At 44.6% G+C, this 17,515-nt stretch overlaps 1 protein-coding gene across 1 annotated transcript in view; it reads right to left on the bottom strand.

Moving 5' to 3' along the window:
* Positions 1–7,579, bottom strand: part of adgra2 (adhesion G protein-coupled receptor A2) — a 36,538-nt gene extending 28,959 nt beyond the window's left edge. The window contains exons 1-2 of the mRNA XM_073830582.1: positions 7,576–7,579; positions 7,041–7,144 (exon numbers count right to left, since the gene is read on the bottom strand). Of these exons, the coding sequence (XP_073686683.1) occupies positions 7,041–7,144; positions 7,576–7,579 (108 nt within the window). The remainder of the gene's footprint in view (positions 1–7,040; positions 7,145–7,575) is intronic.
* Between the last annotated feature and the right edge of the window lie 9,936 nt (positions 7,580–17,515).

Raw genomic sequence — 17,515 nt, 5'->3', positions numbered from 1 at the left:
GTTTTACTGCCTCTAATGTTCATTCATACATATAGGTATGATTTTTTTCAGTTTTTCAGAAATGTATAGAGAGGCATCTATTTCCAATAAGCCTACTTTGCATATTTATGTTAATTTCTGCAAAAATATCTTTGGTGTAGATTTGGGCTGCTGTGGTTTCCCATTCCAATTGCATTATTCACATTAAAGAAAACCAGTGTTACTTAATGATTTGGCCTCCTAACATGACTTAGTTAGAATAACAGCCTGCCTTCCTTCTTATTTTAGCACACTCATTGTACTTTATTTCTCTTCAGCTGAGATAACAAGAGTGACTCTGCACTTTCAGAAGTCCTCTGAGGCGAGAGGGACAGTGGAAGGGGTTGAGCGAAGCCCCCATTGCTTGTCCAGTTGCATTCCTCAGGGGTGAGCTGTCCAATATCATTTCTGCTCCTTTTGACAGGAGCTCTGGCAGCCACAAAGGAGTCGCTGTGCCGGTCTATCCTCACCCCAGCTCTCCCAACCTTCCTTTCTGAAATGCTTAATTACCCCGACGCCACTTCAAATCTGCAGCCCACCTGTGGCCTTCTGCCAAAGGGCCTTTTCAACAGGTGCCTCTGTTCAGCTTTTATCTGTGGGAATCTAATTATGTGCTCTCGAACAAAGCAGAAGTTTTTTGTTAAACAGTTTTCCAGAAACTTTCTGTTCGGTGATTGGTTTGGCTTTCATGGGATAGTCCAATTCTTTCAATGCTGTAGATTCAGTGAGCTTGTGCGAAATGTTTTGTTTTAACAGTGGATCAGTTTTCTATGCCTTTGATGGCATTTGCTTTGACTTGCTGGAAGTCTGGAAGTTCCCCGTGAGAGGATTTCGGCTTCCAGACAACATGTTTTAACATGAGGGTAGTAACGCGAACCCTGTGGTTAATGACAGCCCAGCCAGCATAAATCTCAAATGGAAACACATCCCCTCTGATATCATTACTAATCCTAAAGTGCGGGCTGCTCAGGTGAAGTAGAGGAACGTGCAGGTGTAACTGCGGCGGGGCCATGGGGAGTTGGCCTGCTATTGCTGAAACTCTTTACTGCTACATTTCTGTGGGAGGATTAGGGCTGTGTGAGAACAGATAAAGGACGTAAGATCAGAGCGCTGTTAAACGTACCTGACAGAGCCAGATCCAAACTGAGACCCACCCCTGAACACAGCCCTCTGCCAGCATTCCTCTCTCTCTCCTTCTCTCATACACTCTCCACACACCCAGAGGAAATGACTGCGGGAGGTTTAGGGCCTTGTCCTGCTTTTAAAAACAAGACAAACTTTCGTTTTTTTTGTAGATAAAGTGTATAATTTCTGAGCTACTATAATAACAAAATGTAATTGCAAAAACAACCTCCTCCTATTTGTCATTATTTGGTCAAACAGAAAGCCCTGTCCCATACTCACACTGTTGGTTCAGCCAGTGTTCCTGTGTAGGCTTAAGAGCAGAGGTATCCAATCCTGCTCCTGGAGGCCCGGTGTCCTGCGGAATTTATCTCCAATCCCAATTAAACACAAATGAACCAGATGAACAAGGTCTTACTAGGCATGCAAGAAACATCCAAGTAGGTGTGTTGAGGCAAACTGGAGCTAAACTCTGCAGGTCAGTGGCCCTTCAGGACCAAGAATGGACACCTGCAATTTGGAGTAGCATACTATTGGCTAATATGCTAGCCTAAGTTGAATCTAGCCCATGACTGCTTCTGAATGTGCATTCTTCCTTAATACAGTTGAGGTCAAAAGTGTATATTCACCTTGCAGAATTTGCAAAATGTTAATTATTTTACCTTAATAAGAGGGATCATACAAAATGCATGTTTTTATTTAGTACTGACCTAAATAAAATATTTCCCATAAAAGACGTTCGCATAATAGTCCACAAGAAAAAATTAATCGTTGAATTTATAAAAATGACCATTTTCAAAAGTTTACATACACTTGATTCTTAATGTATTGTTACCTTTTTTGTTCAGTGATAGTTGTTGATAGTTGTGATAGTTGAGCAGTGAAACTGTCCACTGTTCTTCAGAAAAATCCTTCAAGTCCCACAAATTCTTTGTTTTTGTTTTTTTAGCATTTTTGTGTATTTGAACCCTTTCCAATAATGACCGTGTGATTTTGAGATCCATCTTTTCACACTGAGGAACTCATATGCAACTATTACAGAAGGTTCAAATGCTCACTGTGATCCAGAAAGAAAAAAACTATGCATTAATAGCATTAACAGAATGAAGATGTGTCCGTTTATCTAATTTTGCCTAAATATCATACATTTTTTACATTTAGTACTGCCCTTCAAAAGCTACAGAAGATACTTACATGTTTCCCAGACGGCTAAATAAGTCAAATTTACCCTGATCTTCGAATGAAAAAAAGTTTTCACCCCCTTAATGCGTTGTGTTTCCTTCTGAAGCATCAGTGAGCATGTGAACCTTCTGTAATAGTTGTATAGAAGTCCCTCAGTTGTCCTCAGTGTGAAAAGATGGATCTCAAAATCATACAGTTGACAGTTTAACTGCAGGACAAACAAGGGACTTATAAACAACAATCACTAAACAAAAAAAACAAAAACAAAAAAAAAACAGTTCAAGTAACAACCAGGGTTGCCAGGTTTTTACAACAAAACCAGCCCAGAAACGGGTTGAAATTAACTGCTAGAAACGTCCAGGCAGGTGTGTTGAGGCAAGTTGGAGCCAGCTAAAATTAGCATTCCAAGGACTAAAGATTACATTATTGGGGTCACTTCAACCCAAGGACATAAAAAACAACCCGCGGCAACAGTGATAAAGTAGCCCAATTTTTGACAAAACTGGTAACATCACAGTATTAAGAATCAAGTGTATGTAAACTTTTGAACGGGGTAATTTTTATAAATTCAACTATTATTTTCTCTTGTAGACTATATAAACATCTTTAATGTGAAATGTTTTATTCAGGTCAGTACTAAATAAAAACAACATTCATTTTGTACGATCCCTCCTATTTTGGTAGAATCATTAACATTTTGCAGATTCTGCAAGTGCAACTATAGTAAGCAAAAAACGTCTCGGGTTACTATTGTAACCTTAGTTCCCTGAGGGAACGAGACGCCGCGTCAGGAACGCTATGGGGAACGCCATTGGCGGGCCGCACTCTGAACTGTGTATAACAACCAATGAAATGACGGGGGGTGACGTCACAGGCGCGGTGACGTCACCGACCAGGAAGTATAAAGCACGTGCGTTTGAAGCCGGCGGCAGCTCTTTAGGAATGAAGCGAGCGCCGCAGGGTGCGGGAATTATGGTCCGAGACGCGGCGTCTCGTTCCCTCAGGGAACTAAGGTTACAATAGTAACCCGAGACGTTCCCTTCCGGGAACTCGAGCTGCGTCAGGAACGCTATGGGGAACGAGACTACCAACGTCCCCATAATTTCCGAGCCCTGCGAGTGTCTGCTCAACCAGGGTGGAAAAAGAGAGAGCCCTTGTCTAGCATTACGCGGACAAGAAGGCCCCGAGTCCTCGGCCCTCGGGCACACGAGGAATGGTAGTCTTCCTCTGTCTGGTCGCCAGCCAGAACGAGAGGTACTCCGCGGCCCTCAGGCACACGCAGAGTCTTAGTCCTTTGTCTGGGAGTTAGCCAGAACAAGAGGGACCGAATGACCACTGTCTAGCACTCGGCGGACAGATGGTGTGGGAAGTCCTCGGTCCGCAGACCCACGAGGACGGTGAGCTCGACCTCAAGGCTCCTCGGCCCTCGGGCACACGAGGAGAGGGTGATCCTTTGTCTGGGGGTTCAGCCAGAACAAGAGGGATCCAAGGCTCGGCCTGGAGCTCCGCCAGGATGCGAGGGAATAAGCCATTGTCTAGCATTACGCGGACAAGAGGGCACTGCAATCCCCGGCCCTCGGGCTCATGGGGAAGACAGTAGGGGCCTCAGCCTGGTAGCCAGCCAGTGCATGAGGCACTCCTCGGCCTTATTTGAAGGCAGACGAGGAGTCTTAGTCCTTGGTCTGGGGAAAGCCAGAAACCAGAGGGACCGAAATACACTCGGTCTGATAGCATCCTGCGTCAGAACACGAGGAGAATTAAGCCATTGTCTAGCATTCCGCGGACAAGAGGGCTGTGCAGTTCTCGGCCCTTAGGCACACGAGAACCGTGACCTCTGCCTGGTTCGCCAGCCAGTGCGAGAGGCACCCCTCGGCCCTCGGGCTCACGAGGAGTCTTAGTCCTTTGTCTGGGGGTACTGCCAGGACAAGAGGGACTGAAAGAGCTTTTGTCTAGCTTGCACGGACAAAAGGGTAGAATTTGCAGATCTCTTTAAGTGGCGAAACGACTTCTCTTCTTTCCGCAGAAAGAATGCGCCTTGAGAAGTCTCCTCCTGGCTAGGGAGGTGGCTGACCCTCTAGGCCTAGCGCACTAGGCCGAGAGTACAGCCGAGCCTGGAGCGGCTCTGAGGTCGAGCTCGTTATACCTAACGAATGTTAGGGGCATGGACCAACCCGCAGCATTGCAGATGTCCTGTATTGGGACACCTGCCGTCAGAGCCCTCGAGGCCGACAGACCTCGAGTAGAGTGAGCCTTGAGTCCCATCGGGGATGGGAGACCAGAGGACTCGTAAGCTGTAGATATGGCATCAATGATCCATCTACTGATAGTAGGCTTAGAGGCCGGGCCCCCTCTCTTTGGGGGGCCGTAACAGACAAACAATTGCTCTGTTCTACGCCACGTGGCAGCTCTGTGGACGTATGCATCTAAGGCTCTGACTGGGCACATGCAATTGAACTTCCTGTGGTTCGGCTCCGTGAACGGAGGAGGATAAAACGCCTGCAGTGTTACTGGCTGCGGTGCTAGGGAGGGGACCTTCGGGACGTACCCGACCCTGGGGTATAGAAAGGCCTTGGCCATCCCTGGGGCAAACTCTAAATGAGATGGGGCCACCGAAAGGGCCTGCAGGTCACCTACTCTCTTGAGAGAGGTGAGTGCTAACAGGAGCGCCGTCTTAATTGTGAGGGCGCGGTCCGTAGACTCCTCTATGGGCTCGAATGGAGGCTTGCAGAGAGCTTCTAGCACCACAGCGAGGTCCCACGTGGGGACCCTGGGTGTCACTCGAGGCCTCAGCCTGAGCGCACCGCGGAGGAACCGTATGACCAAGGGCTCTCTACCTACTGAGAGGCCACCTAAAGGGGCGTGGTAGGCACTTATGGCCGCCACGTATACCTTTAGTGTGGAGTGAGCTAGCCCTGCGGATAAGCGAGACTGTAAGAACTCCAGAACTGTACCAACCGGGCAGTTGACTGGGTCTAGGTGGCGCTCGTGGCACCATCTCGCGAATAAGTTCCACTTAAGGCCATACAGTTTCCTCGTAGAGGGAGCTCTGGATTGGAGAAGGGTCTCAACAACCTCGGTTGAGAGACCCGCTCCTATGAGTTGTGCCCCCTCAGGGGCCACACCCATAACCTCCACTTCTCTGGGTGGGGGTGGCATATTGCGCCCCCAGCCTGAGACAGGAGGTCCCTCCTGACGGGAATCTCCCATGGAGAGCCGTCTAGGAGAGATACCAGGTCCGAGAACCATACTCGTGCCGGCCAGTACGGGGCTACTAGTAGCAGCCGCACTTGAAACCGACGGACCCGTTCCAGAACTCCCGGGAGCAGAGCGATCGGGGGAAAGGCGTACAGACGCAGCCTCGGCCACGTCTGTGCCATGGCATCCAGCCCCAGTGGAGCTGGAGGAACTAGAGAGTACCAGAGGGGACAGTGCGATGTCTCCTGAGTCGCAAACAGGTCCACCTGTGCCTGGCCAAACACTCTCCAGATCTGCTTCACCACCTCTGGGTGAAGCATCCATTCCCCGGGCCTCGGCCCCTGCCTCGACAGGACGTCTGCTCCCACATTCAGATGTCCAGGAATATGGACTGCTCTCAGGGAGAGGAATTTCTCTTGAGACCAAAGGAGTATCCGGTACGCCAGCTTGTATAAGGGGCGTGAGCGGAGTCCTCCTTGGTGGTTTATGTAGTAAACCACCGCAGTGCTGTCTGTACGGACCAGCACATGTCTGTTTCTTAGGTCTGGGAGAAACCTCTTTAGGGCCAGGAATACTGCCAGCATCTCTAAGCGGTTTATGTGCCACGAGAGATGGTGGGCGCTCCATAGGCCTTGGGCTGAGCGGCCACGCATGACCGCTCCCCAACCGGTAAGGGAAGCGTCGGTCGCTAGCGTGATGCGGCGACCAGGCACTCCCAGAGCCGGTCCCTGAGAGAGGAACCAGGGTTTCCTCCACATGGCCAAGGCACGTAGGCAACGCCGCGTGACCTTGATCTTGCGGAGTGGGTTTCCCCTCGGGGAGAACCCCCTGGTCCTGAGCCACCACTGTAGTGGTCTCATGTGCAGCAGTCCAAAAGGTATCACGTTGGAAGCGGCTGCCATAAGACCTAACAGTACTTGAAACTGTTTGACAGTGAGTGACTGGCCTAGCTTTACTGCATTCACTGCGGTCAGTATGGAATCGACTCGTGCAGGAGACATGCGTGCCTGCATGGAGATCGAATCCCACACTACGCCTAAGTAAATGATCCTCTGAAGTGGAGAAAGCACACTCTTCTTGGCGTTGAGTCTCAACCCCAACTCTTTCATGTGAGCGAGAACAGCACCTCGATGCTGAACCGCTAACTGTTAGTTGAGTATGCGGATGCCCTGGAGTCGCAACGGAGCCAGAGCAGCATCCACACACTTCGTGAAAGTGCGGGGTGAGAGAGCTAGGCCGAAAGGAAGCACTCTGTATCGGTAAGCCTTGCCCCTGAAAGCGAACCAGAGATACTTCCTGTGCTGAAGAACCAGAAAGTTCACTAAGGGTACCAGCCTCTCGAGACTGGTGTCTGGATTTACTCGAGGAACTAACTCGGAGTCCTGTAACAGCGAACTGGCAGGAAGCGCCGGAATTAGCTCCTCGGAAAACCCCCGCGGGGGTTGCGAACTCTCCAGGGCCGCTACGTTTCCGGGCGGACCAGCTAGAGGATGCTCGCGGGAGATAGCCGCGTCCTGTAACACTGGCAGGGTTAGCTGACTCATCTCCTGAGGGCCACGAAGGGGTCTGAAACCCGCACCTGGAGGTACGGTGCAAACCCCCTCGAGAGGGGCTGCCCTCAACGGCCCTGAACCACAACCGTCAGGGCCGCTTAGCCGAGGACTTCCTAGAACACGCGGCGAGGAAGGAATGTTCTGAACGCCGCCGCCTGCTTGCGGGCATCCTGGTGCCTAGCCACAACGGTATCAACCGCGGCACCAAAGAGGCCAGATGGTTGCAGGGGGGCGTCCAGAAGCGTGACCCTGTCCTTTTCTTTTACGTCGGACAGGGTCAGCCAGAGATGCCTCTCCGCGGCCACCAGGGCTGCCATAGACCGCCCAACAGCACGGGCGGCCTCCTTGGTGGCGCGGAGAGCGAGATCTGCAGTTTTTTGCATCTCTGTGACGCTAACTTCCTCGCCGCTGCTGAACTCCTTCAGCAGGTCAGCCTGGTAGGCTTGCAGGATGCCCATGGTGTGAAGGCAAGACCCTGCTTGACCTGCTGCCGTGTATGCCTTACCCATCAGGCCAGATGTAACTTTAAGAGGCCTGGTGGGCAAGGACGGAGCCTTCAAGGACGATGCCGAGCCGGGTGACAGATAGCCCGCAAGCGTCTGTTCGACCCGTGGCATCGCCCTATAGCCACTCTCCTCTGCCCCCCCCACATTTCCATAATTTTCAGCGGGGGAGAAAAGGCGTGAGGAGTAGGGATGTTAACCGATGACCGTTTGACCGGTGGTTGACCGTATCAACGTTAACCGGTCAAAGTTGTCGGTAGTCGGTTAAAAAAAAAAGTGCCGGTGCGTCTTTTACGCATTCTGAAGGTGCCTGTTTTATCCATTGGTTTTATCATGTTGCAGTCTATTAGGCAACATTCCGCATAAGATGGGCTTAGATTTGGAAATACATTACATCTACATTTCAGTGGTAACCGATAAGGTGATGATGATCATCATCTTTCTTTAATATGGTTAGCACTACCTCAACTAAAGCGGCGTCTCTTCGGAGCTGTCATTTTCTTAAATGAGCCGTGGCAATGTTTCAAATGAGCTTCTAACCTAGACAAATGCCTTTATTTTCAAAGTGATCACCTTGTACCCAAACCATTTGAAACTAAGGAGCCATTTGTCCTACGATTACATACAACAAGCTCTTCGGCGCCGCGTTTGCGGGACTCATGTTTCGCGCTGTAGGGGATTTTAAAAAAAGTGACGTGAGTGGCAGTGTGTGTGTGTGTGTGTGTGTGTGTGTGTGTGCGGGAGGCAGAGCGGCAGAGAGAGGCCGCGATCACACCGAACGCGTTTTTGCAGATGGAGGCGCCTCTTTTGAATGGTTTTCTGTTGGCAGTGAGCGTTCTACGCGCTGCTTATGCGTCCCAGGCGCCTCGCGTTTTCACCGCCTGCTGCGCCTCGCGTTTTTGCAGGAGCGCTCTGAGCGCGTGAAGTTGAAAAAAAAATCAACTCTGAGCGGAAAAACGCCCAACGTCATTCTCGTTCTTTTCCATTGTCCAATCGAATGAATGGAGAGGCGGGCCTTCTGTTGTGGTGACGGAATTTTACGGTTGCTTAAAAAGTCTGGAGACTGCAAGAAATAGAGGAGAAACCTTTTGTGTCTATCGTGGGTAACCCGGAGCTGTATTATTTAGGGTTTATGACAGTTTACTTAACAGCATAAAACTAAGATTTTAGAGCGCTCGCGCTATAATCCTTTGATTTGACTGACAGGACAGTTGTTTTGGTCGTTGCTTAGCAACATAAAAAAACCGCAGCACGCTCTTTTATTAAAAGTCACCAAAAAAAGGCAGTGATGTGCGCCTCGCGTTTTTAGAACTAAAAGACGCGTTCGGTGTGATCGCGGCCAGAATACGACAGAGTTGCGAAATTGCAGGCGCGGCTGGAAATGGCTGTTATTTCAAATAGCGTACCATATTTTAAACTAATCGGTTAACCGGTTTCAACCGGCTAATGAGGCTCGGTGGTCGGTCAAGAAATTTTTTAGTTTTCGCCATCCCTAGTGAGGAGTATGGCTTCTCCCACGATCTCGAAAGTTCTTGGTGGAGATCGGGGAAGAAGGGAAGGCTCCGTTTTGGAGGTGCTGACTTTGTCCGCAGGAAGCGATCATCTAATCGGCTTCGCTGCGGCTCATGTGATTGCTGTTGTTCTGCGGGCCATGTGATGTGTAATTTGGCTACCGCATTAGTCAGCACCTCTATGAGCTCCTCATAGTGAGGCGAGCGTGATGGCGGTTGTGGTTCCTCTAAAACACTTTCAATGTCAACCTCCTCGGAGGAAGACAAGAGGAACTCGGGGACCTCCTCCCGGGGGGAAGAAACCGCAGCGCGGGCTTCCACATCCAGGAGGAGATCGCTCGATCCGCTGAGTGAGGGCGGAGATAGGGGATCACCCGTCTCCATACCCTCCAGCAGATCGAGCTGCGAGCCCCACGAGTGCAGCCGCCGCTCCGCCTCGACGGAAGCAGGGCCAGACCCACGGGGCACGCTAGAGAAAGCCCCCTCCTCGAAGAGGGCTTTCCGGGAGCGAAGCAGACGCACCGGCAGGCGTTCACAGTGCTCACAGCCAGCCTTTTCGAGGGCTGACTGTGCATGCTCCGCTCCCAAGCAGACCACGCATAGACTGTGTGTATCCCCACCAACAATGAAGCGTTGGCAGGGAGGGACACACTGTCTATGCGGCCGCTTAACCACCATCAAACTCTTTTTACTTTTAGGTTGTAAAGATGCCATTCTACTCAAATAAAAGGGTGTCAAACTGGACACAAAAACAGCAGAAATGGCAAGACAGACACAGACACAGAGCGCTCTCGCTGAATGACAAAAGCTGCCGCCGGCTTCAAACGCACGTGCTTTATACTTCCTGGTCGGTGACGTCACCTCGCCTGTGACGTCACCCCCCGTCATTTCATTGGTTGTTATACACAGTTCAGAGTGCGGCCCGCCAATGGCGTTCCCCATAGCGTTCCTGACGCGGCTCGAGTTCCCGGAAGGGAACTGTATATGCACAGAGTAGTATGTCAGAATTCACAGTGTTGATAAAACAGTAGGCAATAAGTAAAGAGATGACCTAAAACTTCTGGCGAAATTCTGAAGAGCACATCTGGGGTGCGTTTCCCAAAAGCTTCATTAACTAACTATAGTTGCAGTTCCATTGAACTCCATTAGTAATGATGGAACAGAGCTTTTGGGAAACGCACCCCTAATGAATACTTAAGGCTAAGCAGAGGATTTGTGAATGGCAGCAAAGTTTAACTGATGCCGGTAAGTCACATGACAATGAGAAAATCATGACTGTAGTATGTCCAGATCAAATTTATAGTATAAACACGTTAATGCTATATAGGATTTAGTTTTTAACTGTCAAAGAGTACTTATTCAAAAGGAGTGTGTGATTTTTGGATCAAGCAAATGATTGTTAGCCTCATAATTCTTAGTTCTTTACTTTTCTGTCAAGTTAGAAGTGGTATGCTAAGTGTAATATGCTAGTATGCTATTGTTCGCATGTTTCATTTTTTCAGTCTCTTCTGCTCACAAAGCCTGCATTTATTTATCATTCTATATATCATTCTAATATACTGATTTACTGTTATGTTGTTATTATTAAAAATATTTAAAACAGCTGAGTACATTTGGCAAGGATTCTTTGATAAATAGAAAGATTCAAAGATCAGCATTTTTTTTAAAGAAATTAATACTTTGATTTAGCAAGGATGCTTTAAATTGACCAAAAGTGATGATAAGATGATATTTATATTCTTCTGAACTTACCGATTATTACACAAACCTGAAAAAAAGAAAAAATCTACTCAGCTGTTTTCAATATATTAATAATAATAATAAATGTTTTTGAGCAGCAAATCAGTATATTCAAATGATTTCTGAAGGATCATGTGACTCTTGTTATGATGATAAAAATTCAACTTTGAAAACACAGGAATAAATTACATTTTAAAATGCATTCAAATAGAAAACAGTTATTTTAAATAGTAAAAATATTTTAAGATTTTACTGTGTTTCTGTTCTTTGGATCAAATGAATGCAGGTTTGTTGAGCAGAAAAGCCTTCTTTAAAAATGAAACATTAAAAATCTTAAACTTTTGACTGGTAGTGTATACTTAAATTGTAACTTCTAACTCAGTTTGTAGTTAAGAATTGAAAACGGTGATGCAGCTATACTAGCAAACAAGTGCTCTGGAGAGTTAAAGAAAAATAAATGTGAAGCCTTTTTCCTGTTAAAGAGTTTACATTTGAGCTGCTACGTTGGCTAAACCATCCTTTTAGAGGGAACTACTTTTCTAAGTGGATGAACTTCTGGTTATGCACTACATAATGTAATATTAATGGAGTTTGTGCAGATTCAATCTCTCTTTTATGCTAATACATTCTACAATAAACTTTAAGCGTTATGATTTCGAAACCGTGTGGAAAAATCTTTGCCTAACAGTTGCGTAACATTTATCCCATTACTAGAGCATTAATGTGTTTTCATTCATGTTTTCTGAAGCTTTTTTCCATGCTAATCATTAGCATCTGCAGCAATAGCTTAAGTTGCAGGCTATTCAACCCAGAATAGTCCTTTAAGGAGTCGAAGCAAAACAAAAAAGCGCTGATAACCAAAAGTTTAGAGAATTAACTCATGTTTGTGAAGACGCAGTACTGCATATCCTCTGAATAATTCGGGGCGTTCAGCAGGGCGTGGGCATTCATATCAGCACATTCCATCGTATCAAACCCGCTCGCGATCTGTGCCCCTCATCAGTCATTCTATGTAATATTTATAAAGGATTGACAGTGGGTCTGCACTTCTCTCCTCATCTACCCTCTGTTCTTCATTAGCCAGCCCCTGTGATTTGGGACGCTTCCCCACCAAGCTGTTACTCTGAGGCAGGCGTCCCAAACGCCATGTGGCCCTCACACATGCACTCCGAAGAGGGCCTCACTCCCCCACGGAGACATCCACATCCAGAACGAGTGCTAAGGGGGGTTATACAAAGGCCTGTTGCATCTGTCTCTTTTAACAACACTACGTCCAGGAAGTTCAGGTTGGATGAGGACCATGTGTAAGGAGATGTCCATCATGACTAACATGTGTGACAAGTGGAATGGAAATGCACTTAGCCCTTCCTCCACCACCATCACCAGACACGACGAGGCCTGTTATGTGTTAATAATGTGACGTAATGGCCAGAAGGATAAAAAGTTCCTGTTCGTGACATCAGGGGATCTCATCTATATCCTCCCAGAACATCTGAATGAACGTGCAAGTGAACAAGTGCTTTAGGGGGAATATTGCTCTTTCCCAAATGTTAGTTGGCTGCCCACAGAGGCCACATTTGAAGGAATCATTATGTCTTGTTCCTTACATGAAGGCTTTTTAAAAAATATATAGATTTAGACCAGATTCTAAAATTCTGATAAATTCTAAATAGATTTAGCTGTTGCATGTGCTTCTATATTGTTATAGAAACTCTATTTCAGTCAACTGCAAGTCGAGTCTACCATGCAGAGTGTAGTATCTAACCATACACTCTTAAAAATAAAGGTGCTTCAAAAGGTTCTTTACAGCGATGCCATATAAGAACCATTTTTGGTTCCACAAAGAACCTTTCAGTCAAAGGTTCTTTAAAAAATAATCTCTTTCTTACCTTTTTATAATCTGAAGAGCCTTCTTTCGCCACAAAGAACCTTTTGTGAAACAGAAAGGTTCTTCAGATGTTAAAGGTTCTTTATGAAACCATTTAGACAAAAAAGGTTCTTCTACGGCATTGTGAAGCATCTTTATTTTTAAGAGAGCTTTCTAAATCACTAATCTGTGATGTTTCATTACAGATGCTGTCTTGAAAGACAGCTGACTATGTAGGCAGTATAGGTAGTGAGTACAGTGAAGTGGTTTATTTGGAACAAGGACCAGTCTGTTGGGTCCAATCAGGCCCACACACCAGGTGTAACAGTCCACAGAGCCTGACCATCAGCATGAGCCACTTAGAGCTTAACAGCCCATGGCTTGCTTTACGAGACACTGGCAGGACACAAACATGTGGACCTTTCAGGTCAGTTTCCAGCACACGCTGCTTTCCGAGCACAACCCAGTGGAGCGATGGGAGTCAGAAGGTGTTGAAAAAAAATCTTGACAAATGTCATTTGAATACGCAATACATCATTTGAAATATATGATATAAATATAATACACTATTCTACAATTACAGTTGAAGTCAAAAGATTACATACACCTTGCAGAATCTGCAAAATGATTATTATTTTGCCAAAATGAGAGGGATAATACTAAATGCATGTTTTTTTTTATTTAGTACTGACCTGAATAAGATATTTAACATAAAAGACGTTTACATATACTCCACAAGAGAAAATAATTGTTGAATTTATAAAAAAAAAATACCCTATTCAAAAGTTTACACACACTTGATTCTTAACACTGTTTTGTTTACCTGAATGATCCACACATAGTTGTTCATGAGTCCCTTGTTTGTCCTGAACAGTTCACCTTCAGGTCACACAAATTCTTTGGTTTTCAGCTTTTTGTGTATTTGAACCCTTTCCAACAATGACTGTATGATTTTGAAATCCATCTTTTCACACTGAGGACAACCGAGGGACTCATATGCAACTATTACAGAGGGTTCAAACACAATGCATTAAGAACCAGGGTGTAAACTTTTGAATGGAATGAGGATGTGTAAATGTTTCTTATTTTGCCTAAATATCATATTTATCTCATTTAGTGCTGCCTTTCAGAGGCTACAGAAGATGTTACCCAGAAGACAAAATAAGTAACATTGACACTGATCTTCAAATTCAAAAAGTTTTCACCCATTGGCTCTTAATGCATTGTTTTTTTCTTCTAAAGCATCAGTAAGCATTTGAACCTTCTGTAATAGTTGCATATGAGTGCCTCATTTGTCCTCAGTGTGAAACAATGGATCTTAAAATCATACTGTCATTGTTGGAAAGGGATCAAATACACAAAAATGCTGGAAAACCAAAGAATTTGCAGAACTTTTAGGATTTCTTTTGAAGAACAGCAGGCGGTTGTTAACTGTTCAGGACAAACAAGGGACTCGTGAACAGCTATCACTGAACAAAAAACACAGCTGTGGATCATTCAGGTAACAACACCGCATTAAGAATCAAGTGTGTAAACTTTTGAACAGGCTCATTTTTATAAATTCAAATTTTGGTTAAACAATTAACATTTTGCAGATTCTGCAAGGTGTATGTAAACTTTTGACTACTCTTTATGGTGAAACATGGCTCACACGTGACATCTGACAAGCTTTCTGAGGTTCATGCAGTGCATGTAAGCATTCTATTGCTCTTTCATGATTAGTGTACACATGCAAAAAGGTTTCAAAGCGGTATTAAAACACAACATCTAATTTTAGCAGTCTAATGATACATTGTAAACAACACAAGGCGGTGTTACCATGCTAGCTTTGAACTAGGACTGCTAAATTATAAGTATAATAACTATATATAATAACTGGAGTTAATAAGTAGGTGTCTTCTCTGTGCTTTAATGGTGTGCTCATAATTATGATGCTCTGACACAACACAGATTAGCTTCCCACCTCTTTCAGTAGGCGTTTTGCTCTTTTGCCTTTTATGATACTGTTATCTGTCCTTTAAAGAGCCCCCAGGTTATTAGTAATGATGCAGGTTTTTTACAATAACAGACTAGTTTCTTTACAGATAATGTACAATTTAATGACCCTCACCTCTTAATAAGCCATCTAACGTCCGGAAAAAGAACTGAGGACAGTAATACGGAAATCTGTGGGGACACCTGGTGGTGACTTCTTCCTTGTGAGTGTTGTACTGCTGCTGAAGTGTGTTGAAACATTTTAATACAACTTAATCAACACCAAATGTGAAATTTGTAACGTAAGCACCTTATTTTTAACGTTAGAGCGGCCGCGGCAGTTTGTGACTAGAAAGTGCAGAGCTTCCGGTTTCATTAACCTTCCAGCTATTTTACAAAAACCGTCTTGATATATATATTTAAAACTGATAATTTTTATCATATAACTTTATTATCGTTATAAACACACTAGTTTGTATCTTAAATAGTTTTACCGTTTACTGCACATACGTTATTATTAGTAGATAAGCTTTCCATTGATTTATGATTTGTTAGGATGGGTCAATATTAGACCAAGATACTCATTTGAAAATCTGTAATCTGAATGTGCAAAAAAAAAAAAAAAAAAAAAAATCAAAATATTGAGAAAATCACCTTTAAATCTGTCCAAATTACGTTCTTAGCAATGCATATTAATAATGAAAAATTCAGTTTTGATATTTACGGTAAGGAATTCACAAAATATCCTCATTAAACATGATCTTAACTTAATATCATAATGATTTTTGGCATAAAAGCAAAATTGGTAATCTTGACCCAGTGTATTTTTGTCTATTGCTACAAATACCTGTACTACTTAAAGGAGTAGTTCACTTTCAGAACAAAAATTGACAAATAATGTACTCACCCCCTTGTCATCCAAGATGTTTATGTATTTCTTTCTTCAGTCGTAAAGAAATGACGTTTTTTTAGGGAAACATTTCAGGATTTCTCTCCATATAATGGACTTCTATGGTGCCCCTGAGGTTGAACTTCCAAAATGCAGTTTAAATGCAGCTTCAAAGGGCTCTAAATGATCCCAGCTGAGGAAGAAGGGTCTTATCTAGCGTAACAATCAGTTATTTTCTAAAAACATTATCAATCACTACACAGAGTACACACAGAGCTAGACAAGATGAGCATTTGAGGTTAAAAAGTATATTTAAATTGTCATTTTTCAGAAAATAACAGATTGTTTTGCTAGATAAGACCCTTCTTTCCTTGGCTGTGATTGTTTAGAGCCATTTGAAGCTGCGTTTTGGAAGTTCAAACTCGGGGCCACCATAGAAGTCCATTATATGGAGAGAAATCCTGAAATGTTTTCCTCAAAAAACAATTTCCTTATACGACTGAAGAAAGAAAGACATGAACATCTTGGATGACAACGGGGTGAGTACATTATCTGTAAATTTTTGTTCTGAAAGGGAACTACTCATTTAAGATTGGTTTTGTGGTCCATCCCTGCTGAAAAAAAAAACAGCTAATAAGCCTAGCTAAAAAGATGGCTGGTCTTAGCTGGATTTAGCTGGTCTCCCAGCCTGACCAGCTAAGACCAGGCTGGGAAAGTGGCCAAAAACCCTCTAGAGCCAGCCTGCTGACCAGCTAAAACCAGCCTGGTTGATCAGCTAAAACTGACCAGCCTAGGCTGGTTTTAGCTGTTTTTTTCAGCAGGGAGGATCACAAATATGGTCGATAAATTCATATTTCACTATAACTCCATGTCTTCAGGTGTTCACATTGCAAAAGTGTGCTTTACTTTATAACAAAACTCACCTAGAGATATATTTTAAGAATTATATAACAAAACACTGGTGTAAAACTCTGCCTCTGTTAAATTTTACTCTGTGAATTTTAATTTGTAATATATAGCACCTGGAATAAGTTCCTGGAATAACCACAGAACTTGTGAGGCTCAGTTGCAGTGTGGGTTTGAAAGCATGCAGTGATAATAAGGCTGAAAGACGTCTCTGCTGGTGGGAGATGAGATGCTGAAGGCCACCACAACGCCATCTGCACAAAAACTGTCAAAAAAAACAACATAATGATCACACAATGACCCCATTCAACCAGTTTTTCAGCATAAACACGTCTCTTTCTAATCGTTATTGTCTCTTTATTGAATTCAAAGTGCACGCAGCCACACACGTGCATGCACACACACACCATATACACCATTACTGGAGTCACAAAGGAGACAGAGAGTTGCTGACAGGATCACATTCTTGAGCATGTTTCAAGTGGAGCAGTAATATCAGTGTTGCTGGGTTCTGCGGTATGTTTCAGCAGGCTTTGGCCTTCATTTGTTTGCGAGTGGCTCATTTCTGGTGGTTTTCACTCACCGGGAGGTGAATAGCACATGAGAAGTGTGAAGGTCAGAAGAAGAGAGATGCTGATGAGGAAAAGTAACAGGCTGGAGTTATAATAGCAGAACAGGAAGTGGCCTGCTGAGAGCTATTGGTAATGTACAGACGGGAAAGAACATGATAGGAAAGTTCATAAATCCAATAACTCCCAATACTCTACCTGCTCCAGTCGCTAAAGTAGCCAGACATTCAAAACGTGGTGGTGAAAAGCCTTCGCGATGTGAAAAAGTATTTTTTTTAACCCTATCATTTGCTGGCAATAAAAACAAGTCATTTGACAGCGAAAATACAAGAGAAGAGAACCATCTGAACATTAAACCCGTAAATTGATAAAACCACTTGGCATAAACGAATACATTCTTTAGGAAAGACAACATCTTACAGAAATGCTACGATAAAACCTCAACACAATCCAGTGTGATTCAAGGACAAATACTGAACATTCACA

Source organism: Garra rufa, chromosome 1, assembly GCF_049309525.1.
Source record: "Garra rufa chromosome 1, GarRuf1.0, whole genome shotgun sequence".
Classification (NCBI taxonomy): domain Eukaryota; kingdom Metazoa; phylum Chordata; class Actinopteri; order Cypriniformes; family Cyprinidae; genus Garra; species Garra rufa.
This window is presented reverse-complemented; position numbering and strand designations above follow the sequence as displayed.